This window comes from Canis aureus, chromosome 8 (assembly GCF_053574225.1).
Source record: "Canis aureus isolate CA01 chromosome 8, VMU_Caureus_v.1.0, whole genome shotgun sequence".
In the NCBI taxonomy this organism is placed as follows: Eukaryota; Metazoa; Chordata; class Mammalia; order Carnivora; family Canidae; genus Canis; species Canis aureus.
The window spans coordinates 22,316,382-22,344,335 of NC_135618.1; the positions used below are offsets into that span (position 1 = coordinate 22,316,382).

Consider the following 27,954-nt stretch of genomic DNA (forward strand, 5'->3'; position numbering starts at 1 on the left):
AGCGCGCGGCCCGCCGGGCCGTCGGCAGCGGTTGCCTAGCAACCACGCAGCGTTTACTTGGAGCGTCCATTTCCAGGGGCCTGGGGGACGCGCCGATGGGGATTCCTGCGCCCCGAGCCCCGCCCCCCCCCCCGCGCGCGACCCCCTCACCCGCCTGCCTGGAGGCGACCCCGCCGCCGCCCGGGGAGGCCCCGCGGCCGCGCGCAGCCGCACTCGCAGGCTCCCGGCGCTCCCACGCGCGCGGCCACCCTCGCGGCTGCCGCCCACGCCGAGCGCCCGGCGCGCGGGCTGGGGGCGGCTGGCGGCCCCGGGCGAGCCCTCGGAGGCCGCTGCGGCGCGGGGCGCGTCGACCCCCGCAGGCCCCCAGGGCCCGGAGGCCTCCGAAATTCGGCTCCGGGTCTGTGGGGGGCGAAATGCAACCCACACCCCGTTTTACCGAACCCTGCGCAAATAAAACACGCACAAGCACGCACACAGACGCCGCCGCGGCCCGGCCGGGGAAGAGCCGGGACCCGCCAGCGGCCGCCGCTCGAGATCGGCCGCTGAGAGGTGCGACGTAAGTGCCCGGCGCCTCCGCCCGCTGGTTCCGCCTCACGGCGGCCGGGCCCGGGTCCGGGTCCGGGTCCGGGCGGGGCGCGGCCGGCCGCCGGGGAGAGCCGGTAGGCGGGGGCGCTCGGGGCAGGAAGGGGCCGGGGCCGGAGAGCGCGGGCGTGGTTTGTCCCGGGCAGGCCGGGGGCCGGGCCGTGGCCGCCCTCAGATCGGCGGGGGCCGGGGCCGGCGGCGAGGGACGGCCCCTGCGGCTCGCCCTGGGTGGCGGCGGCCCGGGCTGCGGCGCCCTGGCCTCGGCTGCGCGGACGGGCGGCCCGGGAACGGCCGAGGGGGCGGTGGGAAGGGCGCGGGGCCGTCGCCTCTGGCTTAACACAGCAGATGCGCCGAGACTCCAACAGGTGGCTCCGTGGCGCAATGGATAGCGCATTGGACTTCTAGAGGCTGAGGACATTCAAAGGTTCCGGGTTCGAGTCCCGGCGGAGTCGCAGTTTTTCCCTCCCCCAAAATTTATTTTCTGACGCCATCATTTTCCTACTCCCTCTTTTTTCCCCCCAGACGGTTGAGCTGGCCTCTGCTCCGCCGCCCTTTCTCCTCCTGCCCGCGGCGTCGGCGGCCGCTGCGCAGCCGGCCGGCTCCCAGCCCCGCTCCCTCGGCTCCGTGGCTCGGGGTCCGGGCCCGGCCAGGCCTCGCGGTTCGGGCCCAGCGGCGGCCCCCGCGCTCCCGGCGAACGCCTGGTGGCCCGGATCGCGACCGTGACTCCGGGGAGGCCGCGGGAAGGGTGAGGGGCCTTGGCAGCGCCTCGCCCTGCGCCGCGCTCCGCGGACCGACCCTGCAGCCCTGCAGGCTTCAGAGTCCTCACTACCGGGGTCCTGCCCCCCGAGTGGGGTCCTGCACTCGAATTCAGTCCTAAGGGGAGGGAGCCCAGGAATCTGCATTTTTTAAAAATTAAAATGCACGCTGTTCTCGCGCAGGATTGCAGTGCGTTGAGGTCCGAGGTCCACCTGCCCGTCAGCTCTTCCAGGCCAGCACCGTCATCTGACGACTCCCAGGTTTGCGCGGGATTAGGGTCCCACCTCTCTAAATGCGAATCAGTGAAGGCACGAGTGAATGGGATTTTCAGGATTCAGTGTAACGCCCTCTCTGCCAAAGAATGCAGAATCCAGAATTGGCAAAAAAAAAAAAAAAAAAAAAAAAAGGTACAAAGAAAAGTAAACATCTCTGTTGTCCCTGTATCTGACTTAGCCTTGCAATTCTCTCTTAAAAGCTATTCGTGAAGATGGTTGCTTGGAAATATTTTCAGATTTATTTTAGGCACATGTCACTTTTCTTTTTTTTACATGTCACTTTTGCATAATATTGTCTCCATGTTGGTGGAGGTTGGTAGAGGTGACACACGATTGGTCGTAGGCTATGCTTTTTGACCTCCTAACACAGGTGGAGCTGCACTTGTTCCGTTGTGAATCTGTACATTAATGATTCAGCAGCCCCCAGTAGTTGGCTCATTGAGGCATAAAATATTTTCCTGTTACGATGCTTCGGTGATCATGTTTGTTCTTACACTATTGTACTCAAGTGCGAGTGTACCTGTGGGATGGATTCTAGGAAGTTGGATTGCTGGGTCAAAGGGTAGTTTGTGCGTTTTTTATAGATCTTGCCACACTGCTCTCACAGAGATTACACCTGATTGACCAGCGCTGTGCAAGAGTGCCCATGTCCTCAGGGCGTGTGACTTACCAAATAGGTGAAAAATGGTGGCTGCAGTGTCAATTCATGCCTTTTATTATGAAAGAAAGCTGAGCATTTTTAAAAATTTTTACTTATTTATGATAGAGAGAGAGAGAGGCAGAGACACAGGCAGAGGGAGAAGCAGGCTCCATACACTGGGAGCCCGACATGGGACTCGATTCTGGGTCCCCAGGATCGCGCCCTGGGCCAAAGGCAGGCGCCCAACCGCTGCACCACTGAGGGATCCCTGAGCATTTTTTTCATATGTAGACTAATTTGTATTTCTTTTTTATGACATATCTATTCTTAGGTTTTGTTCATTTTTCTATTGCATAATTGGTCATTTTCTTACTGGTTTGTTGGAGTTTTGTTTTTTTTTTTTTACATATTATGGAAACCAATGCTTTATGATATGTGTTAGAATTGTTCTTCCTCAATGTATTTGCCTTTTGATTTCGTATGTGATATTCATATATTTGGATTTATCAAACTTTTTATGGCTTCTATGTTTGGGGTTATTAGCACTCATTATTAAATAATTTCATCATGTTTTATTTTAGTGTTTTATATGGTTTTATTTTTGTACTTAAATCTTCATTTCATCCAGAATATACTTTTGTATAAGGGGTGAAGTGGGAATTTGGTCCCAGAATTACTCGTAATGAACACGTTTCTTCTCTGTACTCATTTATTTGAAATGCCACTTTTACCATTTTCTAAATTTCCATTTGCATTTGGGTTTTGGGATTCTCTATTCTGTTCCGTTGATCTGTCTGAATTCTGATTCACCAGAACTGTGTTTCTATATCTAGGGGGGCCAGTCCTTTCTCATAACTTTCTTTGAAGATTTTTTTCCCTCATCTATTCTTGAATTGTTTTTCCCCACATAACAACTAGCATTAATTTAGCATTTGTTATATACCAGGTAATGTTCTAAGTGCTTTATATATTTTTAAGGCATTTAATCCTCCTGACAACCCTACCAGGTAGGTATTATCCTATCCCCCTTTACGAAAGGAGCGTCTGAGACAAAGAGGTTAGGTAACTTGTACAGGAAGATGCAGCTAATAAGGAGCATGCCAGAATGGCTGGGTCTTTGGGTAAAACCATAATTCTCCATTGTCTTTTCACACGGGCCTTAGTTACAGCTAGTCAAGTTCTAATCTTAGGAGATGTTTATGTTGGATTCATGTTTTTTACAGGTTAATATAGAGAGAATTGAACTATGTTGCATCTTTCTATTCAGAGCAGCAGGGGCGGGCAGATAACACACATGCTTTCCCATTTATTCAGTCCTTCTATGCCCTTAAAAAGTATGTTAAATACACACACAGACACACATATCTTATTAGTTAACTTTATTCCTAGATAGTTTATCTTTTTTGTTGGGATTTTTTTCTTCCATTATATTTTATAAATGATTATGGTTTGTATATAAGAAGGCTTTTGATATATATATATATATATAAATAAATTTATATCCAGCCATCTTAATTTAATTATTTTACTATTTAAAATGATTTTTCAGCTCCAAACAGTGGGATACCACTTCACATCCACAAAGATGGCTGGAATAAAGATAGACAATAACAAGTGTTGGCAAGGATGTGGAGAAGTTAGAACCCTCATAGTTGCCAGTGGGGATGTAAAATGGTAGTCTCTTTGGAAAACAGTTTAGCAATTAGTCAAAAATTTATACAGAGTTATATAACCCAGCAATTTCACTCCTAGGTATGGTATATACCCAAGAGAAGTGAAAACATATGTTAAGACAAAAAATTGTACATGGTTGTTCATAGTAGCATTATTCTTAATAAACAAGAAGTAGTAGCATTATTCTTAATAAATAACCCATATGTCCATCAGCTGATGAGTGGATAAACAAAATGTGGTGTATCTATCCAATGGAATATTATTTTTTTAAAGTATATTTTTTATTTTTTTTTTATTTTTTTTTTAATTTTTATTTATTTATGATAGTCACAGAGAGAGAGGCAGAGGGAGAAGCAGGCTCCATGCACTGGGAGCCCGATGTGGGATTCGATCCCGGGTCTCCAGGATCGCACCCTGGGCCAAAGGCAGGCGCTAAACCGCTGCGCCAGCCAGGGATCCCCCAATGGAATATTATTATTCAGCAATAAAAATGAATGAAATACTGATTCAGGTTGCAACATGGATAAACCTTGGAAACATCATGTCAAGTAAAAGAAGCCAGTCATAAAAGACCACATACTGTATGATTCCATTTATATAAAATATCCTAAATAGGCAAATCTAATGAGACATAAAGTAAATTAGTTGTTGCCACGTGCTGGGGCTAAGGGGAATGTGAAATGACTGCTAATGGGTATATGATGAGATTTTTGGGGAGTGATGGAAATGTTCTGGAATGAGTAGTGGTAACTGCACAACTCTGCATATCCAAAAACCCAGTATACTGCACATTTTTAAAGGGATAAATTTTCTGGTATGTGAATTTTATCTCAATTTTTAAAAGGAAAAGTAGTTTTTTCAGTTAATTATGTTGTATTTTCTGGAAACATATCACCTACCCACAAATAATTATGTTATTATCTTTTTTTCTAATTCTTAGGCCTCATTATTATATCTCTTGTAATAGCATTTGATAGTATCTCCAGAAAATGTTAATTTTTGGATAATGGTGTCAGTGGACTGAATTGTGCTGCTTCTGACCATTATAGGAATGCTTCTCCATTAAGCATGATGCTAGCTTTTGGGATTGGTGCACATGCATTCATTCATACACCCACACACACTTTATCACTAAGAAACTATCCCTACTTGTCAGTAACCTATGGAGGTTTCATAGGTTTCACAATATTAACAGATATTGTGCAGTGTATTAACAGATTTTCTAATAATCAACCCTTCTTGAATTCCTGAAATGAATCCTACTTGGTTGTGATGTATATTTATTTTAGTATTCTAATATTTTGCATTTTTTGTGTATTTAGAAAAATTGACATTTATTTATCTACCATAAATGCAGCATTATTTAAAATGACCCCAAACTAGAACAGATGGTAACTGCTTATAGTGAATATTGTGTAATGTATAGAATTGTCAATCACTGTGTTGTACACTTGAAACTAATATATGCCAACTATACTCAATTAAAAAAATAATGAATGTTTGAAGAAAGTATAATAGAGCCATATAATTGAATACAATGCAGACCTTTAAAAAAGGAGGACTCTCATGAATAAATACATCTTTAAAAAAATGAAGATGTATATATACTGCTATGGAAAAATATCCAAGACTATATGAAAAAAGCTAATATGAGAATGAGCATGTTTAACATGATTCTACTTGTGTTAAATAATGCTAATAATGATAGTAATAACGTGTGTATTACTATGATCTCATGTGCATAGAAACTTTCTGGAAGCATATATAGTTAACAGTGCTGGAGCAGGAGGAGCAGTGATGTGAAGGGATGGAAGGCCGCCTTTTTAAACTTATATCTCATTATAATGTTTGAATTTTTTCAAAATAAGCCAGTCTTATCCTTGTAATAAAAAAGTCAAGTTAAAAAAAAATGGAAAACAAAACCTAATACTAATGATGAAAGAAAAAAAAAACATTTTGTCTATTCCTAGATCACTTTCAAATGGGCAGCTCTGATACTGCTTATCCACTGAAGATTTTCTGAATTGCATTCAACATTTATTGACTCCTTACATTTTACAGTATGCTGGATCTCAGCCATAAGTGTACCTTTTAGGAGCTCCCCCTGTTAAGAGTGGAAACACTAAAACAAGATGTCTCTCTGTAGTGATTCCAGCAGGTAGGGTGTCCTGAAAGCCTTGTACATGTCTCGGACTGTGGGTTTTACCCTAATGGCAGTGGGAAACCACTGAATCAGTTTTAGGTGGGAAGCAGTGTGATTAGATGTGTGGTTTCTCTCTAGTGTGGAGACTAGATGTGTGGAGACTCTCTAGTGTGGATGCCTGGCTGGAAGAGTGCAGGATAGGAAGCTGGAAGACCAGGGCACTTGGAGTTGTCTGGGTAAGAAAATGAGGCTGGAACTAGGAAGGTGGTATGGGGAGAAACCCAAGGCACAGACATTTGAAGGATAGGCAAAGAAGGAGTTTTTCAAAGAGTCCAAGAAAGGGCAGCTGGAGAGGTGGGAAGAAAACTAGGAGAAAGTATTCTCTCCACAAACTGATGGAACAGGTTGCTTCTAGAGAAGGGAGTCGAGAGGAAAGGGAAAAGATCTCGTATTTTTCTAAATGCCAGCAAGTTTATGTAGCTCTTGTCATTTAATTATTCCCCAGATCCTAATAAGTAATAATTATCCCCATTTCACAGATGAGAAAATTAAGATGCAAAGATGGTATGGGAGTAAGGTGAAAAGACTAGCCTAGGAATGATGGGCAAATGTCTGCTCTTCTGAGGCAGGTAGGAAGAGATCAGGGATAAAAGCATGAAAGTGAAGGGAAAATTAAAGGTGTTTATTTTGAAAACCTATTTTCTTTGTGCTCTTTTACAGCTCTGCCTCACATACCCAGGATTCCAGGTGGGTATTGACCAAGAGGGAGTTTCCCCAAGGATCAGAGACACTCCTATCTTATCGCTGCCTGTGGTCCATACAGACTCTAAAGACCAGAGGCCGGGAAGTGGTTTCATTCCAGCTTCCTCCTGATCTGGGGTCTTCTACATCCATCAGCATTTAAAAAATATTTTATAAGCTCATTCATCTTCAATTTGACATGTGTTTTTGAGTACGAGCTTTATTCAAAGAACCACATTGGAAACAAATACAAAGGTGAGTGAGATAGAGTGCATTTTCTTAGAGTTCACTCTAGTGTGGGGCAGGGAGCCAGGGATGGATAATCCCATTAATTAGGATGGGCTTTGGCGTGAGTGGCAGGAGACTCAAAGTAACAATGGGTTTGGAGAGATGGAGGTTTCTTCCTCACGTGAAAAGTTCAAGCACTGGCAACTACTTGATCATGAGAGATCCAGGCTCCTTCTCATTCTTTCACCTTAAAATGTAGCTTTTTCCTGATGTTCCAAGAAGATTGCTCCTTCCTTGCCATCAGATCAATATTACTAGTTAGTGGGGAGAAGATAAAGGGACAGAGCCCCACTTCAAGCTCACTCTTCTCTGAAGGATACTTCCCAGAAGTTGCGCATACTGCTTTTACTTATGTCCCATGAAGAGGTGAAAAATCATAGCTTTTTTTCCCCTCCCACATAGCCACAATCTCAGGTAAAAAATCATGTGTTCTGTAACTGGTGAAGAAAGGAAAAAAGTTCAATTTTTGTTGGTGATGTGGAAACAGGTATGCAGATAGCTATAGTGCAGGTTAAAGTAAGTGTGACAGAGTTATACTTACGAGCTCTGACCTTAGGCAGATTACTTAACCTCTCTGTGCCTCCATTTCTTCAGTTATAAAATGAGGGTAATAGTAGCACCTATTTCATAGGTTTACTTAAGGTTACTTAAATTGTTATATATGTATATAATGTTTCATATGTACATACCTACATAAATGGTTACATAAAAACCAGCTGTATTTGTAAGTCCTCAGAACAGTGCCTGGCAGTTAGTGTTTGTTAAATACAAATATTTTTTTAAAGCAGTCAAATGGGAATTTCAAGAATATACACGTCAGTAGAGAAAATCTGATAAAACATTGTATGAACTGTAGACTGTTCTGTGATGCCTAGAGATGACCTCATTCCTTCCCTGGGCACACACCCTCCACAGAGTAGATGCTCAAGATGCTGGCTTCTTACAAGTTTGAAAGGTAGCAGTGTTTTGTTAGGTGGAAGAGAAGCAAGGACAATTTTAGGTGCAGTTAATCGTATGAACAAAGACATAAAAGGTGAAAACTCACCGTATCTGGCAGTCGCTGGCATACCTAGAATTCAATATATGTTCACTGACTGAACAATCTGTTATCAATAGTTTTGTTTGGCTGAAATGCAGCAGTTGGGTCCAGGCAAAAACATGCATCACTCTAAAGAATTTAATATAGGGAGCTGTTACGCAGGTGATGGACGTTTTAAGTGTAGGCAGCCCAGAGACTGGAAAAGTAGGAAACCTCTCACCCCTAGCGCCAAAGGGACATTAGGTGATGGTGTTACCAGAACTCGGAAGCCTGGGCCATCCAGTGGTGGAGGGCTACGTGGTAGGGACTGGGAAATGGCGGAGCCATTGGATTTCCCAACCCAGCCTAAAGCAGAGGGAAATACCCTCTCTCTCCTCCTCTGGCCCTCCTGTCCTAGGTCAGTGCCTTATTGGGAAGCCAGTTGATAAGTGAATCTGGGAAGTGTAGTTTTTTTGCAGTCCAGAGCAGAGAAACAGGCAAATGACCAGCACAAATGAAGTAGGGGTACGAGCAATAGGGAATATAAACCTGTGGTGGCATTATTTCCTATCTTAGAGGGTCCTGAATGCCAAATTTTGAATGTAGGCATTTCTGCATGTTTTGTCAGGCAGAAGTGGGTAACAGGTTTTTAAAAAACAAACAAAACAAAAAACAGGAAGTCTCCATTAAAAACTGTTTTAGGAAGCCTTCCCTAATGGGGAGGATGGAGAACAGGGAAAGAGTAGCTTCCCTCTGAGTACCTGTCATGTGCCAGCACGGTGCTAGTTAGGTAGTCATCTCAGGTTCTGGGTACGAGGTTGAGAGGACTTTGTGATACCTGGAAGGGCATATTAATTATTTGGAAACATGCATCTGGAGCAGGGGGTGTAGAGATGTAAGGAGGGAAACTCTGGAGTCCACTGTAGAGAGGTAAAGCAGAAGCTGAAGGAGACAGAGGCCAAGATAACAAGTTCTACAGTATAGAGAAAGGTAAGAGAGCAGGCAATGTGGGAATCCAAGTGGTAGGCAGATAAAGAAAATCTGTGAAAGAAAAGTAGCAGCAAGATAGGAGAAGCAGACAAGCTTATCTTCTTACACAGATTGAGAAGCTGAAGTTTCATGGTCAGAAACCTGTGTCAGATGACATTTCTTGGCCAAAAGGTTGAGGGGGGGGAACACTGAACACTTGGGATACATGTAGGAAGTTTCTGTAGACAGGTGGGGTCATGAGGAGTTAGATGGCCTTAGATGTACTAGGCTGGGTAAGCAAAGTTGGAGACAAGGTGTCTGCTGAGGGGGGGGAGTGGGAGTCGGGGGCCTCTGGGGGAGTAGAAATATGCTAGGTCTCCTATAAGCTCTTTGGGTTTGGAGGCTGTTTTCTTCACTGGTGTACCCTAGTGGTTAAATAATCTGTAGAACTCAATTTTGTGGTGACTGGCTGACTTGCAGACTGAATGAATTTGGTGGGAAGTAGTCATAATTGAATAAAGGAACTGTAGAGGAGCAGTGAAAGCCCAGCCAAGAGTCTGTAGCTTATGGTAGTTTTCCAAATCTCAGTAATCTAGACAGATAACAGTGGATATTTCCCTGGCTGGGCCTGGCAGGTGACAGTAACAGAAAAAAATTGAGGATAGACATGGGACACACAAAGAATTTTTAAATGTCTGACCATTGTTCCAGGTTAGGGAGAAAAATGTATCCTGATGGGGTAGAGGATTGGGAGCATAAGAATGGCTGAAATGCTTGAGATCCAGAGTTCACAGTCTTTGCGGGTGGGGCCCAGCTGTCCATATTATTGAAGCCACCTCAGGTAATTCCAAAGTGCAGCCAAAGTTGGATTAGAAGGCTAACAGATTGGGATACTTAGTTCAGAATCTTGACCTCTGAACAAGCCTAAAGCCGTTATAGTGATTGGCTAAAGTGGAGTGGAAAGGAGGGTACTGGAATGGACACTGAAATTTGAGACTTGATATTGGAACTAAATCTAACCAGTCTTCATATCCATGTTTCATTTTTTTCTCCCCTTAGTGAACAAGACCTCAGAATTTCAGTATGTTACATGAGGTGTGAGGTCAGGATTTGGTGCTCAACTTACCAGTCCGTCCTTTGCAGCTCTGGTTGTAACCAAAGAGCCAGAGGAAGGAAAGCACCTCTCAGTGTATAGCTGGCAGAGACCCCGACTGTAGGGCTTTTCAGATAAGCTGTGAAGGAACCTTTGTTCCCATCATCCTACCTTTAGTAGAGAAAGGTTGGCTTAGGAAAGCCCCAAGTCGTTTCCCACCTTCTTTGGCAGAGCACATGACAGGCCCACCCTAACAGAAGACTGACAGCGGCTGATTTCTGACCTATTACAGCATCTCTCTTCACTTGTAACAATACAGCCCGGTATTCTGGGCTCACTTCCATCTAGTGACTCCTTTTACCTCAGGACAAGCAAGGAGGCAGGTAGAGTACAATTTTCTAAGTAGCTCTGCATTCAGCCCATTTAACCAGGCTAGATAGAGCCTTCAGTGCCACACAAAGTGTATGGGTTATCTTTTGGTTTTATAGCAATTCTGTGCTATCCTGAAGAAAAATTTCACATGTTCCCATATTTTTAGAAGATAACAATACAAAGGTGCTAATAAGCATGTAAGGGAAGGGTCTTAAACCTTCCAAATCTACTCAGCTACTAGGTGAGTCAGTGACCTCATTTGATTCATGTAGAGCACATTACTTAGCCAAGCCCTGACCCACCAAATGAGGATATATAATAACTTGGTGGTGGTTCTGAGTCAAAGTTCTGGGGGATAATCGGTTATGCACTGTTACACTATCTGGAACATACACTATCCACCACCCATTGCCTTCCTCATGTTAAGTATTTGCTGAGAACTTTTTCCATTTCAGGACCTCTTTCCAACTGTTCTCTAACTTCGTATTTACTCAAGTTCATTTTGAGGTTTCACTTCTTTGATAAAAGTGATAAGCTATGACATTTAATTATAGGTCATGCTATTTAACCCTGCTTCTTGGAAGCTGTTTGTAATTCACTTCTTTTAACTTGTGTAATAGAGAAGACTTGCATTTTACATTTTAATTAGTCAGATGCTTGGGAAACAGCTAGAAAGCATTCTTTTGTTTTAACCCTTACTGAAAACTTTGAATAAAATGCTCTAGGTTATCACTCTGAACAACAGTTGTCAGTGATGGAGAGACTGAACTGAAAACATACCTGGACATACCTCAGAAATGGTATTAATAACATTTTTGTCATCTGATGTTTTCTTCTAACACTGTTTCTAAGAGTGGGAGCCCATCAATTTATCCCAGTTACTCAAGGTTGTACCGAACCCTCCCTTTTCTTGTTCTTTAAAACCCTCTCATTTTGATATTCTTTCATAACAGGTCCTTATTTTACCCAGTGGAAAGCAAAACTTAATATTCTTAGAATAAAAGTTTTTCTGTAAAAGAATAGATAGATACTTGCCGGACTCCACCTACAAATGTCATTGTTACTATTACCATGTTGGTTATGATCCCAAGCAATAAATAGAAAATAGGAGATTTTATATTACTGAAGTCCCCTGGAAGCAGTTTGCTGGGAAAACAAGTTCCATAAATAATGACATTTAAGGAAGAACCCACTAAGAAGCATTATGAGAAATGGCAACACTCTTTGGGTGCCACAAGCAGGTTAGCCAGGGTGAGTACTTCTGCCATTGGAGATGAAATAAACTGAATCACTTTAAAATTATTCCTGGCTAAGTTAAAATTATGCTGATTTAACCTAATTCACTTGGAATACAACACAATTGGGATATAATTAATCTTTCCTCCTGTTTTAGTTGCTAAGGAGAGAAAACAGTTCTGCTTTGTGTACCTTTACCCCAAACTTTCTTGGAAGTCTTAACTTTTTAAGTCTTTCTTTATAATTTCAATCAAATTATAACTTTCATAACTTTAGTTCTTCCATTATATACCAATATATATTTGCTCCAAGAATACTTTGGTTTCAACCATGACTTTTATACTTCTATCAAGCAGATCTCTATATCCCATCTTCACCAATTTTCTGGACCTGAACTTAGAAAAGGGCATTTCTGGTCTACCATCTCCCTGCACACACAGGTGAATTACAGTATTATTCAGCTTTGATTATGTAATTTTCAAGTTTTCTGTATACGTTAACAAACTTTATATTTTCTAAATGTTTTTAAACTCAATTTTCTTTAAATAACCAAGTGTTGAAAACTTTACAAAAATGTTAATCATCTTAAAATGGTCAAAGTTTTCTTTTTCTTCCTCAAAGCGTCTAATAGGCATGTGTGGGTCTTCTGTAGACACACCTGTTTTTATCTCGAGGGATATGTGACTAATTCTCCCTCTAGTCAACTTTTTTCAAACAGGGCCAGTCTATATTAGTGTGATGATGCTAATTTACAAAATATCTTGAGTAAATAAAGGGAGATGTAAAATATTTAGTATGGCTTGCTCGGTGAATCTTAATTGCGAAATTTTTTCTTCTTTCGAAACTTCTTTCCTGCTGCATTTGCTGCTTTTTCAGCCATGATCTCCGTATACTTCCTTCGGTTGTACCTAAAAAGAAAAACAAGCCTTTAAGTTCTAAAGTATGACCTTAGAAGTTATGTAATGGGTGTTGTGGTGGGGTGGTGTAACTTCTAAATCTCAAAAATTTTTTTGCATTTTCACTATTTTATCATATTTGTACTAAGTTCCACCATGTGGAACCATACTTGGAGCTGAGGGACTGAGCAGTGAACAAGACAAAACCATAGTCCCTATCTTCATAAAGCCTGCATAAAGCCTTCATAAAGTCTAATGAGAAAAAAGTGACAACCATAAGGGAGGGTTTTTGAAAACTTTCAGCCACTGTAAGTCCACACACCATTTCCAGTTACCAGATGATGTTAAATGCTTTCAACATTTTTGTAGAATGAAAATGTAAAAACAGCAGACAGATGCAGAAGTAGGTATGAGGCTCCAACTATCTGGATATTAAAGAGATCTGCACTAAATCATTTTTGTTTTGGTCATCAAAATATATGTCAGTGTGATATATGATATTATTTTATTTTAAAAGGAATATTTTTAAAGTTTCTTAATTTTAATTTCCATTAGGGTAAATATGGACAAATGTAGTCCACAGAAGCTCAAAAGAAGGGCTTATCAGTACAATTGATTAGGAAAAATTAAAATTCTTTAACTATATAAAACTGTTCTAGACCACTTTCACTGTGTTACCTAAATATGTTATTACTAAAGCTGAGGGATTAGCTAATGTTCTCTTTAAAACAGAAGCTACTTGGGACACCTGGGTGGCTCAGCAGTTGAGCGTCTGCCTTTGGCTCAGGGCATGTTCCCGGAGTCCTGGGATGGAGTCCTACATTGGGCTCCATGCATGGAGCCTGCTTCTCCCTCTGCCCATGTCTCTGCCTCTCTCTTCTCATGAATAAATAAAATTTAAAAAATAAATAAAACAGAAGCTTCTTAAGCCTTTTACAACTCTACAGCCTACTGAATCCCACAAGAAGTCAGTAGCACAACTTACACACATTCTAACAAACCTAAGATTACATTAAAAATGAAACAAAACCAAGTCAAATGTGTTCAAACTTAAGTGACATCAAATTAACAGACTGCTGTACACATGTTACATATGAATCCAATACTGACCACCAATCAAAAAAACATAACAGATACACAAAAGAGAGAAGAATCTAAAGATAACACTAAAGAAAGCCATCAAACCACAAGGGTAGAGAACTGAGAAAACTATAAAAACAACCAGAAGACAATTAAAATGGCAATAACTACATACCTATCAGCAATTACTTTAAAAGTATTTATCTTGCATATTACAAAAATTATAAGCCAACAAACCCATTTATAGTAGGCAATATAAAGTTTCCTTTTAAAGCAGGCAGCACGGAAATAATACAAACATTGTGAAAATGGTACTCAGTGACCGAAGTATGGGAACAATGAGCTAATAACACTACCTCTAACCTGCAATTTCATTTGGTAGAGTTTCATTCTACCAAATTTCTAATTTACTCCTCCAACTTCCTCAGGCTATTATTTTTTAGTGAAAGCCCCATCAACACTGCTGTGACTTCTAAGATTGCTATCATTGAGATTACAAAATACAGGTCAATTTTTAACCAAAATATACAGTTAATAAACAAAGACTCAGCTTGCGCCATGCCTGTGTGGGGATGGAAAAACAACAGGCTTTGAGAGATAGGAAGATGGGAGAGACTGACAGTATGAATGTGTGACTGAAGGAGGAGGTGTCAAGGACTTGCTAATGGGTGGATAGTGATAGTGTTCAGTCACGAGAAAAAGAACACTGCGAGAGGATTAGATTGTACTGGAAGACTGGGGTCAGAAAAGACCAAGTGAGCTGTTAGAGGTGCTTGTGAGAAAACCTGGGACAGCAGCTGGATATGTGGGTCTGGACTCAGGAAAGATCTGGACTAGACACTACATTTGGAAGCCAACAGTATACAGGTTATAATTAAAGCTCTGTGGGGGTTGAGATTTCCAAGTAATGCGTAATTCCAAGTAACAAGTAATAAACTTCCAAGAGAGTAATAAGCAAGCAAAGAACACTGCTTATTTCTAAAATGTTTACCATTACCCAGACAAACTAGGTAACTTACGTAACACTTGTGTTAAATTTGTTTTCCATGCTGACAAAGTTTTTAAAACCCTTGATTTTTACTTTGGCTATTAAACCATCTGAAGTTCAACAAGGGTTTCTAATATGAGGTATGCTTTTAAATCTCCTATAATACATACATAGCTGTTTAAATGCTCCCATCTTAAAAAAAATCCTTCTCTTCCATACTCACTACTAGCCTTGCCCCACCCCCCCCCCCCAAACTTCAAAGAATTGTCTCCAATTGTTCATTTTCAACTCACTCTCCAATCCTCTCCAGTCTGGTTTCCTCCCCAACACTCCTCTAAAACTGCTGGCAAGAAAGCTATGATCTCCATGTAAATCCAAATAAGTTTTTAGGTTTTTATAAAAATTTAATTTTATTGGGACGCCTGAGTGGCTTAGCGGTTGGGCGTCTGCCTTCGGCTCAGGTCATGATCCTGGGATCTGAGATCGAGTCCCACATCGGACTCCCCACAGGGAGCCTGCTTCTCCCTCTGCCTGTGTCTGTCATCAATAAATAAATCAATCTTTTAAAAAAATTTAATTTTATTTAATTTCAATTAACATACAGTGTATTATTAGTTTCAGAGATAGAGGCCAGTGATCAGTTGTATGTAACACCCAGTGCTCTTTACATCATGTGCCCTCCTTAATGCCCATCACCCAGTTTGATCTCTCAACAGCATTCAATCCTATTAACTACCACCTCCAGTTTCTATCTGCTCGTTATATTCTCCTTCCTTGGCTTCTGTGACACCCTGGTTTTCTTAATGGCCCCTTGGCTATTCTTTCCTAGTCTCCTTTGCAGGCTCACCTTCCTCTAGCAGTCAAGTATTTTCAAGCTTCCATCTAAAACAGTGGTTCTAAACTGGGAATGCTTATGCCCCACAGAGAACATCTGGAAATGTTGGTAGTGATTTCTGTCACAAATTGGGGATGGGGTGCTACTAGCATAGAGTGGGTAGAGGTCAGAGACGCTGTTAAACATTCTACATTACACAGGACAGTTCCCCCTAATAAAGAATTATCCCATCCAAATGTAAATAGTGCTGTTGAGACACTGCTAAAGCATTTAAAAGTTACCTGAAATTTTAAAGTTTATGTATATTCTAAAGGAAAGCATGCAATAATATGAAGTGAAACATGAATTTCTTTACCTTCTAAACTCAGAATCAGCCAGCAGTTCTTCCACAATAGTTCTCTTCCTTTGTTTTTTGGGAATTCGCGAATGATAGAAGTCAGCTGGATTGTCAACAATGGTTCCAATCTACAAGCAATTGATTGAAAGAAGTCATGCAATACTTGAATGCTAAGTTGCTTTCATATTTTAGGGAAGTTCTAACAAAGTATATTTATAGAAAGGAATGGAAACCCTAACTTAAATGATACCAATATTAAAGTTAGTTTTGGCACTTTTTTAAAAGCAAAAATAAGTCACCTATTCAACTGGCACTGGGTACTACTAAAGACATTTCCTTAGAATTTATAGGAAAGCCAAAAATCCTTTTATATTACATATAACTTAGTGCTAGGCAGGACAGTAAATTCTTGATGAACAGTATAACTAGAAAAATGGGACAGAGAATATCAAATTCTTTAGTCTCCCAATTTAATAAACTTGACACATAAATTCTATTACACACCCATTTGATCTCCTGGGTTATCATGAATGCTACCAGCATAGAACCTTCTTAGGAACCACTCTGCATTTGTTCATACATTCAACCAAGTAAAATTTACAGTGTCCACTATGTGCCAGGTACTGTGTTAAGTGGGAAATAAAGAATATCCGAGTCCCTGCCAGCAGGGAGCTCATAGTCTTAAGGAAAATCCACAGACAAGAAACTAAAAGACTAAAGCATAACATATTATGCTGAACAAAACACTACAGATGCTCTGAAAAAATAAGTGACCAATTCTACCTAAGGCAGGTCAAGATGCCTCCAAGTATGTTGTAGCTTAAGAGGGCTATGTGATAAAAGAAGAGCAAGTAAGTTGGTCAGAGTGCAGGCTGTAGAGACTCTACCCTATAGGTCATAAAGAATCATTGAAAATATTACTGAACAGGAGTGTATCATGAACAGAGTGCTTAAAAAAAAAAAAAGAACAGATGACTTGGCTACAATGTGGAGGATGAACTAGAAGGGAGATCAGACCTGGAGGTGAAGGACTATTAGACTAATTCAGATAAGTGACAAGAAAGAAGAACAAAATGAAGCTGACTAGATTCACTAGAGGGTGAATCAACTGGATTTTCATCTGAAAACACTTTGAAAACCAACTTTTAACTTATTTTCAGCATTTGCATGGGGATTTCCCTCTATCTGGAGAAGAGTTTGGGACAAATGATTCCCTATTTCCTCCTCCATTATGTACTGATTCTTTCTGTTAGGCTAATACTATTCATATGTGATATACCCAACTTAGAGATCCCATTAACTTTTAGAGGTATGACCTGGAAACTTAGTTACCACCATTACAAGCTGGTGGCCAAATGGCTGTCTGATTTGGGTTCTGCCCATTATTATACAGCCTAAGCATATGTGCACTGTAAATATTCACCTATGTTAAGAGTAAACAGAAAGAACACTACAGTGTTTTCCAAACTAAAATCCATCGAACATCACTGCCATTGTTATTTTTTTCATACCTGAAAGTACTTGGGGAAGCCATCCCTATCATTTTTCTTGTAAAACCTTTTTGGGTCCATGCTAGCTCTCATCTTCAGTGCTTTGAGATCATTTTTTAGTTCATTTGTCAATTCTGGAGCTTTCATACCAAACCAGCCATCACCTGCTGTTTTCTGTCGTTCTTTCTGAAATTCAGATTTCAAAAACAATTAGACAGAACATTCTACCTTTAATAAGCATTGTATAAGCTATACCTCATTCCCTCCAAAATATATAGAAAACTTTATGAATAAGACAGAAATGAAAGGGCAGCCCCAGTGGCGCAGCGGTTTAGCACCGCCTGCAGCCCAGGGTGTGATCCTGGAGACCCTGGATAGAGTCCCACGTCAGGCTCTCTGTATGATGCCTGCTTCTCCTCCCTCTGCCTCTCTTTCTTTCTGTCTCTATGAATAAATAAATAAAATCTTAAAAAAAAATAAATGAAAAAAAAATGAAGTTACTTTACATAACAAGTTAATCCCCAGATTCACTTTTCATAAAAGAAATTAAATCATGGTATTTTCTTTGGTAAATTAGGCATAGTACCATCAGTTTCATAAATGAGGTCTCCTTAAAATTTATTTTTTAAAAGATTTTATTTATTTATTCATGAGAGAGACAGAGAGAGAGAGAGAGAGAGAGAGGGGCAGAGACACAGGCAGAGGGAGAAGCAGGCTCCAGGGAGCCCAATGCGGGACCTGATCCTGGGACTCCAGGATCACACCCTGGGCCAAAGGCAGGTGCTAAACCGCTGAGCCACTCGGGAATTCCCCCTACAATTTATTTATTTTTTATCTTAGTAAGAACTGCTGACTTGCTGGGAGAACAACACACACCATCAATTTTTATTGTGCAATATAGCCTACACAAGAGAGAATGTATAAAAACGTTTTCACATCTGGAGCTTCTATGTAAATATTAACATTTTTATTCAGTCACCCGGGTGACTCAGTCATTTACCCCAACCAGTTCAGAAATTTCTATCATTTCTAAAATTAAAAAAAAAAAAAAATTCTATTCTTTGGGAAACTCTTAGCAAGTTATTCAGTTTTATTTTTATTTCATTCATACATTATGGAGTGTCTACCATGTACCAGCATGCTCCTCCATATTAGTGATGAGACATTACTGGAGCACCATCCTCAAATTTTCTTCAAGCTCTCTTGATAACTTTTTTACATTTATTGAAATGGCAGATGAAAACAATCCTCTATTTTCACAAAGGAAAATAGTTTCCTACCTTCTCACTGGGAGACTACAGAGACCCGGGTTTTTAGGAGGAGATTTGCCTCCTAAAGGATTTTTTTAAAGATTTTATTTTAAGATAAAAATAAGATTTTTTTGGTAAGATTTTATTTATTCATGAGAGACACAGAGAGAGAGGCAGAGACCCAGGCAGAGGGAGAAGCAGGCTCTATGCTGGGAGCCCGACGTGAGACTTGATCCCAAGTCTGATCCTGCTAAACTGCTGAGCCACCAGGGCTGACTTAGATGGCTATATTAAGTTCTCTACAAAGACCTGCAGTGAGCTCTTAGCTCTTTGTGAACAGTACCTATAAGCCAAGAGGTGTGGACAATGACCTTATATGCTGGCTGTCACTGTTTTTAAGAAAGAGGTAAAAATGGGACACCTCATGGCTCAGTGGTTAAGCATCTGCCTTTGGCTCACGGTGTGATCCCGGGGTCCTGAGATTGAGTCCTGCAACAGGCTCACTGCAGGGAGCTTGATGCTTCTCCCTCTGCCTGTGTCTCTGTCTCTCTCATGAATAAATAAATTTTAAAAATCTTAAAAAAACCGGGGGGAGGGGGTAGAAAAAAACAAACACGTCTTCTCTGTGCACCACTTGGTGGACTCTCACTTTGTGAAAATCTATATAAAATGTGTTTATGGAACTGTATTTTATGGGCCCTTAAATTTCTGTGATAACTTTGCATATATACATATATATATATATATATATATTTTTTTTTTTTTTTTAAAGATTTTATTTATTCATGAGATACACAGAGAGAGCGAGAGAGGCAGAGACACAGGCAGAGGGAGAAGCAGTCTCCATGCAGGGAGCCCGAAGCAGGACTTGATCCCGGGACTCCAAGATCACACCCTGGACCGAAGGCAGATGCTAAATCGCTGAGCCACCCAGGGATCCCCTGCCAATATATATTTTTAAGATTTTATTTTCTTAACTAATCTCTACACCCAATGTGGGGCTAGAACTCATAACCCTGAGATCAAGAGTCACATGCTTTACCGAATGAGCTAGCCAGGTGCCCTGAAGTACATATTTTTATATTATACAACTATGTTTTGTAAGCTGAATGTATATAGTCAAACACACCTTAACAACCTAAATAATAAGTCACTATACTTACTCTGCGTTTTTTCTGAAGTTGATGCTTTGATTCGCTATATGGTGGGACACAGTAGTTTTTTTCAAAATCAGGAGTAATGACGGCTTTCTGCAAAAGCTTAAAATATTAAACTAGTTTTAAAATAGTATCAGAATATCATAAAATTTTTTCCAACATCTTTTTCCTTATAAGAGAAACATCTCTCACAATGAAGACTACTCCAAATATATTAATCTACTTTATACACAATCATGCTACTACAAAGTTGTTTCAGTCCTTAAGTTTGTAAATTATATCACAATAAAAATGTTTTAGAAGGCAAATTGAAGGATTATTTTACGAAACTTCATTCATCTTAAATTTCTTTTTCTGAACTGAATCAGCACACATCAGATTTATATTAATGTGTCTAACTTGTATTTATTGGTTTACAACCAGCCACTTGCATCAAACAACTGAAAAATAAAGTCAACAAGAACAAATGCTATAATAGCTCTTGAAATTTCTGAAAACAAACAAAAACTCTAGGTCTTTAATAAATCCTTTTGATGTTGGTTAAACAGCTTCCTCGGATCTAAGAAGACTGTATTATTAAGTACAATGATACAGATTTGATTAAACAACATACTTACTGTCCTATCAATGAAATAATTCTATCTAGACAAATCTTTTTGTAATTCAACAATATCTTAGATGTTCTTTCAGTATCAATTCACACATAGATCAACTTCATTCTAATAGCTGTTATGCTCTACAATTTTTCTTCTGACATTCAGTTTAAGTCTCCATTAAACCTTTTTCCATTAAACACTGCAAACATCATCTCTGCATATTTGATTATAAGATTCCAAAATGCATCAACTTAAATTTTGACAGGTACTACTAAATTACCTTGTATTCAAGTAATGTTAAGTCCTACCAACAGTTAATCAGTGCCTTTTTCTTTACATTGCCACCAACACTGGGTTTACCTTTTTATGTGTAGTCACTGATGCCTCATGGCTGTTTTCGTTTGCTGTTGATCACCTTTTTTGTGTGTTTATTAGCTATATATTAAGTCTTCTACAGGAGATGCCTGTATTTTCTGGAGTTCTTTTTCATTTTTATATGTCATTTTTATTAATTTGTAGAACTGTATTTTGTACCTTAGTGGAATTAACCTATGGTCTTTAACTTGTCTTTGTTAAGGTATTAATTGTGTAAGTTTTAAAACTTTGTGTGGTCAAACCTGTTAATCCTTTCCTAAATAACTCTCATTTTTTGTATAGGATGAACCAATATTGTCATAATACTGTTTATGTGACTAAAAGGTGCCTCAGGGTAACTAGTCATCTCCCATAGGGTATGAACTAAAGATTGTTCCATAGCCCTCAACATAGTTCACAGAAATACTAATTTGGCCTGTAACAATTGAAATTATCAATTCAGAAATCCCCAAATCCCCTAGAAGTTTCTGGGTAGTAGAGCAGCAATCTAGATTTTCCTTTGACTCAGAAATAAGAACAAGGTATTTATTTAGCAGATTAAGAGCATGTTGCATGACAAGTACTATAGTGTGCTTTAGGACAGTGGTTCTCAACTGGGAGCAAATGGCAATGTTTGAAGACGTTTTTGGGGTACGTGTGGATGCATGTGTATGTGCAGAGCAGCTGGGGGGGTGGTGGATGCTACTGACATCTAGTAGGTAGAGACGAGGGATGTCACTACATATCCTACAATGAACAAGACATCCTCCTCACAACAAAGAATTATCCAGCCCAAAATACCAATATTGCTGAGGCTGAGAAATCCTGTTTTAGGAATATAAAGCTAAAAAAACAGTAAAATTATAATTATAATATGATCAATAATGAATCAGATTGATACTGGGTGTTGCAAAAGCACAGAGGAGGTGGTGCAGAGGACTAGAGTCAGAGAACATCTCCCATAGGCAGTGATCTATGATCTCTGCACTGGCTTGGGAAAGAGCAGGGTATGTTGGGACGCCTGGGTGGCCCTGTAGTTGAACATCTGCCTTCAGCTCAGGGTGTGATCCCAGGGTCCAGGGATTGAGTCCCACATCGGGCTCCTGCAGGGAGCCTGCTTCTCCCTCTGCCTCTCTTTCATGAATAAATAAAACCTTTAAAAAAAGAAAAAGCAGGGTATGTTCAGGGAACTACAGTGGTCTTCAGTGGCAAGAACACAGCAGGTGGACAGAGATGAAGGTACAGAGGCACTCTGAATGTTGAGGGACTTAAATAGAATATCATGGTCAGGTTTGTGTTTTGTTGTTCTGAAGTGGTATCTACCCCCAACATGGGCTTGAACTCATGACCTGGAAACCAAGTGTCACATGCTCTTTCAACTGAGCCAGCCAGGCACCCTTTTTGGTGTTTTTTAAAAGAGAAATCTATCAAAAGTACAGAGAGTGGCTTGGAGAAAATAAGGAGGCTACTCCAATAGTCTAGATGAAAAATAAATGTCTGTACTATACTAGCCAGTGACAGTGGGGTGGAAAGGAGAGAACAGAGTAGAGAGTATGTAAGCAGCCGCATCCTCTAGGTTCAGTGATTGACTGCAAAAGGAAAAGAGAGTTTGGCATCATTAACCAGGCCAGAGAATAACTAAAGTAGCTGGTTCAGGTAGGGAAGTGAAGGAGGGCAATTAGAAAGGTCAAGTGCCTGAGCACATCTGAATAAACAGTTAACAGACACAACAGAATTTAAAGACCTGAAGGGGCAGCAAGGCTAGAGAATACAGATTTGGGGGAAGCCATGCCATGTAATTAAAGGTGAGGCTTTGGATGAGGTTACCTACCCTGTAATTCCCTTCTGAAATTTTATGTGTGTGCACATGTATAGTTTTCCTGGTGGGGGGTGAAGTGGGCACTCACAATTTTCAGATTCTCAACAGCATCCAGAATAGTTATGAACTAAAAATATAGCAAAAGAAAAAAAAAAAAAACAGCCCTTAGAATAACTAGTGGGTACAAGAGGAATGCTGACCTTGTATTAATTTATTTTTCCAAGTGTCATCTTTTATAGCTAGGACCTTAAGGGGAAATTAGAAGTAGGCATTTTGGTTTCACTGTAGGCTAATGTGTTTCAGTGCAGGAAAATTAAGTCTCTTAACAAGGACTAATCATGTCTAGAAGTGATTGGTTAGTTGTATAAAAACCAACAGGACACTCCATGTAACTTACCTCATTTTTCTTTTTCTCCTTGATCTGTGTTAGGGTTCTCTTGTTCGACTGTAGTTTGTTTGCATTGAAATTAATATACAAACCACCCAACTGCTTGATACTCATACCAGGGTCTATGCTGCTGCTTGTCAACTTCAGACTGAAAAAGAAAGGATCACTCAAAGATCAAATAATCAAATCAAAATGTAAACAACTAAGATTATATTTTTAAGATCACTTTTTTCTTTTCTCCCCTTTTAGTGCCAATGACAAGAAAAAAAAAGAGAGGATCCCTGGGTGGCTCAACGGTTTGGCCTCTGCCTTCGGCCCAGGGTGTGATCTTAGAGTCCCGGGATCAAGTCCCACATCGGGGCTCCCTGCATGGAGCCTGCTTCTCCCTCTGCCTGTGTCTCTGCCTCGCTCTCTGTCTCTCATGAATAAATAAAATCTTAAAAAAAAAAAAATCTTATTTTTACAATGGAGTTTCTGAAAAACTGAATACAGGTTTTAAATCTAATAAAATCATTTATAAGAAAATTCTGGGAGGAATGAAGAATGAAAAAAACCTTTGGAAACACATCTGAATCTATTTCTCAGATTTTCTTAAAAGCACGCCTGGGTGGCTCAGCAGTTGAGTGTCTGCCTTCAGCTCAGGACATGATCCTGGAGCCCGAGATCGAGTCCTACATTGGGCTCCCTGCATGGAGCCTGCTTCTCCCTCTGCCTGTGTCTCTGCCTCTTTCTGTGTCTCTCATAAATGAATGAATGAATAAAAATAAAATCTTAAAAAAAAAAAGAGGATTAGGACCATACAATATGCCAGTAGACTTCATAGAGGGATTTTAGAAAGAAAGAAATTGCAGAGAAGAGGAGATACATCTGGCAATTCAGCTCAACTTCATATACAGGTAGTGAGTTAATAAATGTACTACCTCCATCTCTAAAATCACTGAGAAAAGACTTGCAGGTTATCCAAACTTAGAATGTTTTTCTGGGTGACTAAGGGCATTTGGTAATGTCTCTAAATCAGTGACTTTTAAACAATGTGAACAGGTGAACAACTGTACTTCCCACTGGAGGTTTCCAAAAATACACAAGTCATACCTCATATCTACCAAATCAGTTGGTTCTGGGCTCCTGCTATAAGGAATTTCTACTTTTACATTACTGAAAGGTTCTTTTTATAAGCAAATACATTTGGACTTCCAGTTATTTTCTTCCCTATTTATTCATATAAACTGAGTAGTTAAAAGCTTTTGATCAATCTCCACTGGAAAGTAAAATCATTCTACTGCAGTGGTTTGGCAGTGATTCTCAAACCTAAAGGTACATGAGAATAATCCTGGGAAGAAGTGTGGCTTTTAAAAAATAAGTATGCTTGAGGCTAGCCTCAGAGATCTGTATCATTGGCTCGGAGATCTGTATCATTGGCTTAGAGTGAAAACCGAGCATCTGTTAATGTATAGACCCTCTCCAAGGACGTCTGTATTTCCAGCAGATGCACTGCCACCACGGCCCTATGCCTAAGAAAAACAAAAACAGAAAAAAAAAAAAAAAAAAAAAGCTAAAGAAACCACCCCAAAAGTTATCACTTTTCAATGGGTGATAGATGGGATTATAGGTGATTACTTTTCTCTATTTTTCAACATCTCTACAATTAGCATCAAGAAAAGATAAAAATTTCTTTCCATTTTATGTTGCTCTTAACAATCATGCAAGAAAACCTTAACAGATGATTTCTAATAGATCACTGGTGGAGAAATATGACTAACCAATGCACCCATAGACTAGGGAAATGCTGGATAAAAGCACTCTTCCATAAAGAACCTGACAGTAATTTTCTCAATTCCTGTGTATATTTTTATGGTAAATCAGCCACTTGAAATATGTATCAAAAATTTACTTTTAGGGGATCCCTGGGTGGCTCAGCAGTTTAGCGCTTGCCTTTGGCCCAGGGTGTGATCCTGGAGTCCCAGGATCGAGTCCTGCATAGGGCTCCCTGCATGGAGCCTGCTTCTCCCTCTGCCTGTGTCTCTGCCTCTCTCTGTGTCTCTCATGAATAAATACAATCTTTTTTAAAAAAATTTACTTTTAAAAATAAAGGTAAAACTTACAGCTTAGACTTTGTGCTATTTAGTAAGTCGTCTTCATCACTAAACTCATTTCTGTCATGGTCTGATGGTTCTTCACTTTTTTCATCCTCTTCCTCCTCTTTTTCTTCCTCAGTGGCAACCTCACTTGCCTTGTCTCTCTCATCGAGGTAAAAATGTTTATCAGTACTCAATCCAGGAGTTGTGTCAATTACAAACAATGCATTGTCACATGACATATTTTCTGATTCTCCATTTAATGACTCCTTTTGACCATTATTTTCAACAAAACACACAGTGTCCTCTTCATTCTCACTGTTTTCAGACTGTTGGCTTTCATCGCTGCTGAGAACTAAGAAAACAGAATCACCTTTGTCCAGGGATGTGTGGAACTCAGACTTGAATAGTTTGGCTTCACGCTCAAAATCTACATCCTTTCCTTCATTCCCGTCTTTGCTGATACCAGTAACTGTGCACTCTTCTTCATCACTACCACCATTACCAAATTCTGTGAAGTCACCTGTTTTTATGGTGCTCTCTTTCTCTTCATTCCATCTGTCCACTTCCACCACTGCAAATGTTTGAGCTAATGATTTCATTATAGATTCACAGTTCAGATTTGAGAGTTCTGATGTGGTTTTGTTACTTTGGGGGGTTGAATGCCTTTGAGAAACTAACCCCTGAATGCCAGTGTCCTGAGGTTCAGAAAGGCTCTCCAACTGAGAATTATTCTTATTTATTTCTTTTTCCTCATCTACTATTCCTTTGGCTTCTTCATTTAAATTCTTACAATTCTGTTTTGTTATTTCTTTCAGAGGTCCAACACTGGGCTGTTTTCCCTCTTTTATATTAAAACGGCGTTTTTGCACCATTCGTTTTTTTTCTGAATTTATGTGGTAGGAATCATCATCGAAGTCATTATGAATTTCATTATTATAGAAATTTGGCTCATTTATCTGAGAAACAGATCTTGCTAGTAAACAGGTTGCTTGTCTGGTATCTGAATCCTCTGAATTTATAGGTGATTTTATGATATGCTTTTCATTTTCTGGTACAACATCATTATCTTTCTCCTCAGTTTGTGCCTGTATTTTCTTCTGCATACTTCTCGTTCTCATAGTTGCAACTCCAGAAAATGAAGAGATGTTTGAGTTTGATGATTCAGCATCAGAAATAGCTTCTGTATGTAAATCTTGGCTTGGATCTGTTACAGATTTAGCCTTACCTCTTCTGGTCCTTGTAGATTTTAATGTAGGCACCACAATTCTAGAAATACCCGAGACATGTGATTCAGCTTCAGAGTCATCGTTTTCTTCAGTAGGAGACTGATGTGCTGGTGTTATTTTTGGCCTTTTCGTAACACTGGGCACTGGGGTGCATGCAACTAAGATCTGCCGTCTCCTAGTTACTCTTAAAATGAGATCCTGCAGCTCAGACACAGAAGAACAATTTGACTCTGCTTCAGAGATCTCTCCATCAGTACATGGTTTGTTTATTTCAGGTAATGAGACTGTAGTTCCACTCTTCCTCTTTCTGGTTTTAGGAGTTCTAGAAGCTGGACTTTGTTTCCTAGTGGTTTGTGATTCAGCAGTAGTTGGGTCGACAGGTAGACATTCCTTCCTGCCTTTTGAATGTGTGTGAATTCTTTTAGCAGCAGAAGTCTGTAAGCCAGAACAAGTACACTGTAATTTAGATAGGGCTGGAACTAGGGTAAAGTGAACGAGGCACTCCTCTCAGGAGCAAATTTTAAGACAGTACTAAAAACCTCAGTAAACAAGATTAATACAAAAACCACCACCATCACCATCACCATCAACTTAAAAAAAACAACTAAATACTAAACACTGGATCCAACATTGCATTTGCAAGGCCTTGCCTCACAACAACCAGTACCCATGATCTTTAATAATAAAAATTAAAAACATATACTGGATCTGACTCTGCCTCACTCGCCTCACCCAAGACCTAGATCTAACTTTGGGGAGCAAAACTATTAATTGAAAAGAAAATTTTCTGCACCTAAGTATCAAAAGCCAAATACGCTTGGTGGACCTACATTCTGATTCACAGGGGAAGGGCGAAGAAAGGAAATATTAACTCTGAGCACAGCTGTGTCACAGCACACACACACCTATGGAATCAGTCGCTGCCCTCCCCTTGACGTGCATAAATGAATTAACGCTCCCTCCCCCACGCCGCAGAATCCGAGCCGGCGGACGCCCGGAGCCCCTGGTCGCCGCCAGGGGGCGTCACTGCAGCCATCCCCACTCCAGAAAAAAGCGCTGTGGGCCACGACCAGCTCCCCCACGTGACCACGGGAACCTTCTCTTCAATACCCTCACACTTGGTAGCCCGGAGTGAAGCCTCCTTCGTACGGTTTTAACAGGTTAAAAGGCCTCAGCATCACGAACGTGAACTATCCAGCAAGTGACCTGGCCTCTCCGTTCCAGGCCTGGGACCGTCTTAAAAAACCGCAGCCGAGGACCGAAGAGGAAGCTACGGGCTTGGCCCTGGGCCTGGAGGCGGCAGCGCGCGCACGCTCGGGCTCCCTCCGCCGCTCCGCCTCGCCCCGCCGGGCCCTCCCACCCAGGCGCCGCTCCGGGAGGCCGCGGGCAGACGCGAGGGCGCTCTGCGGTCTCCTACCTTCTGTGGGGAGTCTTCGGCCAACGTGGCCTCCCTCGCGGGCGGATGCCGCCCCGACCGGGTCACCACCATCCTGCTCGCTCGCAGCCACCTCGGCCTGCCTCCGTTCCGGCGCGCCGGAAGTGCGTCAAAGAGGCGCCTCGCCCTCATCTACCGCGAGGATCCCGGAAATAACGAAAATCTCGTCCGGGCCTCCGGCCCGCGTGCCTGGGTCTGGGGCTCGAGCCGCGGGGCACCCGAAGCCGCGGTTCCCGGC

General features: G+C 41.0%; 1 protein-coding gene, 1 long non-coding RNA gene and 1 other non-coding gene across 16 annotated transcripts; 2 read left to right on the forward strand and 1 right to left on the reverse strand.

Annotated features, from left to right (window-relative positions):
• The first annotated feature begins 284 nt into the window (after positions 1-284).
• LOC144318478 (uncharacterized) lies at positions 285-23,441 on the forward strand. Of its 14 annotated transcripts, none has more exons than XR_013384399.1 (9): positions 285-549; positions 1,521-1,598; positions 5,989-6,085; positions 6,240-6,306; positions 6,791-6,817; positions 6,894-7,066; positions 10,411-10,562; positions 11,277-12,227; positions 23,227-23,441. It is a non-coding gene; the product is annotated as an uncharacterized LOC144318478 (long non-coding RNA). The 14 variants fall into 14 exon arrangements; XR_013384398.1 differs by lacking the exon at positions 10,411-10,562 and adding an exon at positions 6,610-6,699 and having other exon boundaries at positions 12,144-12,227; positions 23,227-23,437; XR_013384404.1 differs by lacking the exon at positions 10,411-10,562.
• On the forward strand, positions 950-1,034 carry TRNAR-UCU (transfer RNA arginine (anticodon UCU)). The gene is given in 2 exon segments: positions 950-986; positions 999-1,034. It is a non-coding gene; the product is annotated as a tRNA-Arg (tRNA).
• On the reverse strand, positions 11,650-27,868 carry DNTTIP2 (deoxynucleotidyltransferase terminal interacting protein 2). The gene is made up of 7 exons (XM_077905491.1): positions 27,699-27,868; positions 25,080-26,716; positions 22,987-23,125; positions 19,827-19,922; positions 17,435-17,599; positions 15,942-16,051; positions 11,650-12,695 (listed from the first exon to the last, which is right to left on the reverse strand). Exons 1-7 carry the CDS (start codon positions 27,846-27,848, stop codon positions 12,602-12,604), a joined length of 2,391 nt encoding a protein of 796 aa, XP_077761617.1. The 5' UTR covers positions 27,849-27,868; the 3' UTR covers positions 11,650-12,601.
• Positions 27,869-27,954: the final 86 nt, after the last annotated feature.

Excerpts from the sequence above, each read along its gene's own strand:
- DNTTIP2 (XM_077905491.1), bottom strand. The coding sequence starts at position 27,848 with ATGAGGGCGAGGCGCCTCTTTGACGCACTTCCGGCGCGCCGGAACGGA. Across the intron at positions 17,600-19,826 it reads AACTTCAGAAAAAACGCAGA|AAAGAACGACAGAAAACAGC; the intron begins GTAAGTATAGTG and ends TCTGAATTTCAG. Across the intron at positions 12,696-15,941 it reads GCTGATTCTGAGTTTAGAAG|GTACAACCGAAGGAAGTATA; the intron begins GTAAAGAAATTC and ends TTTTCTTTTTAG.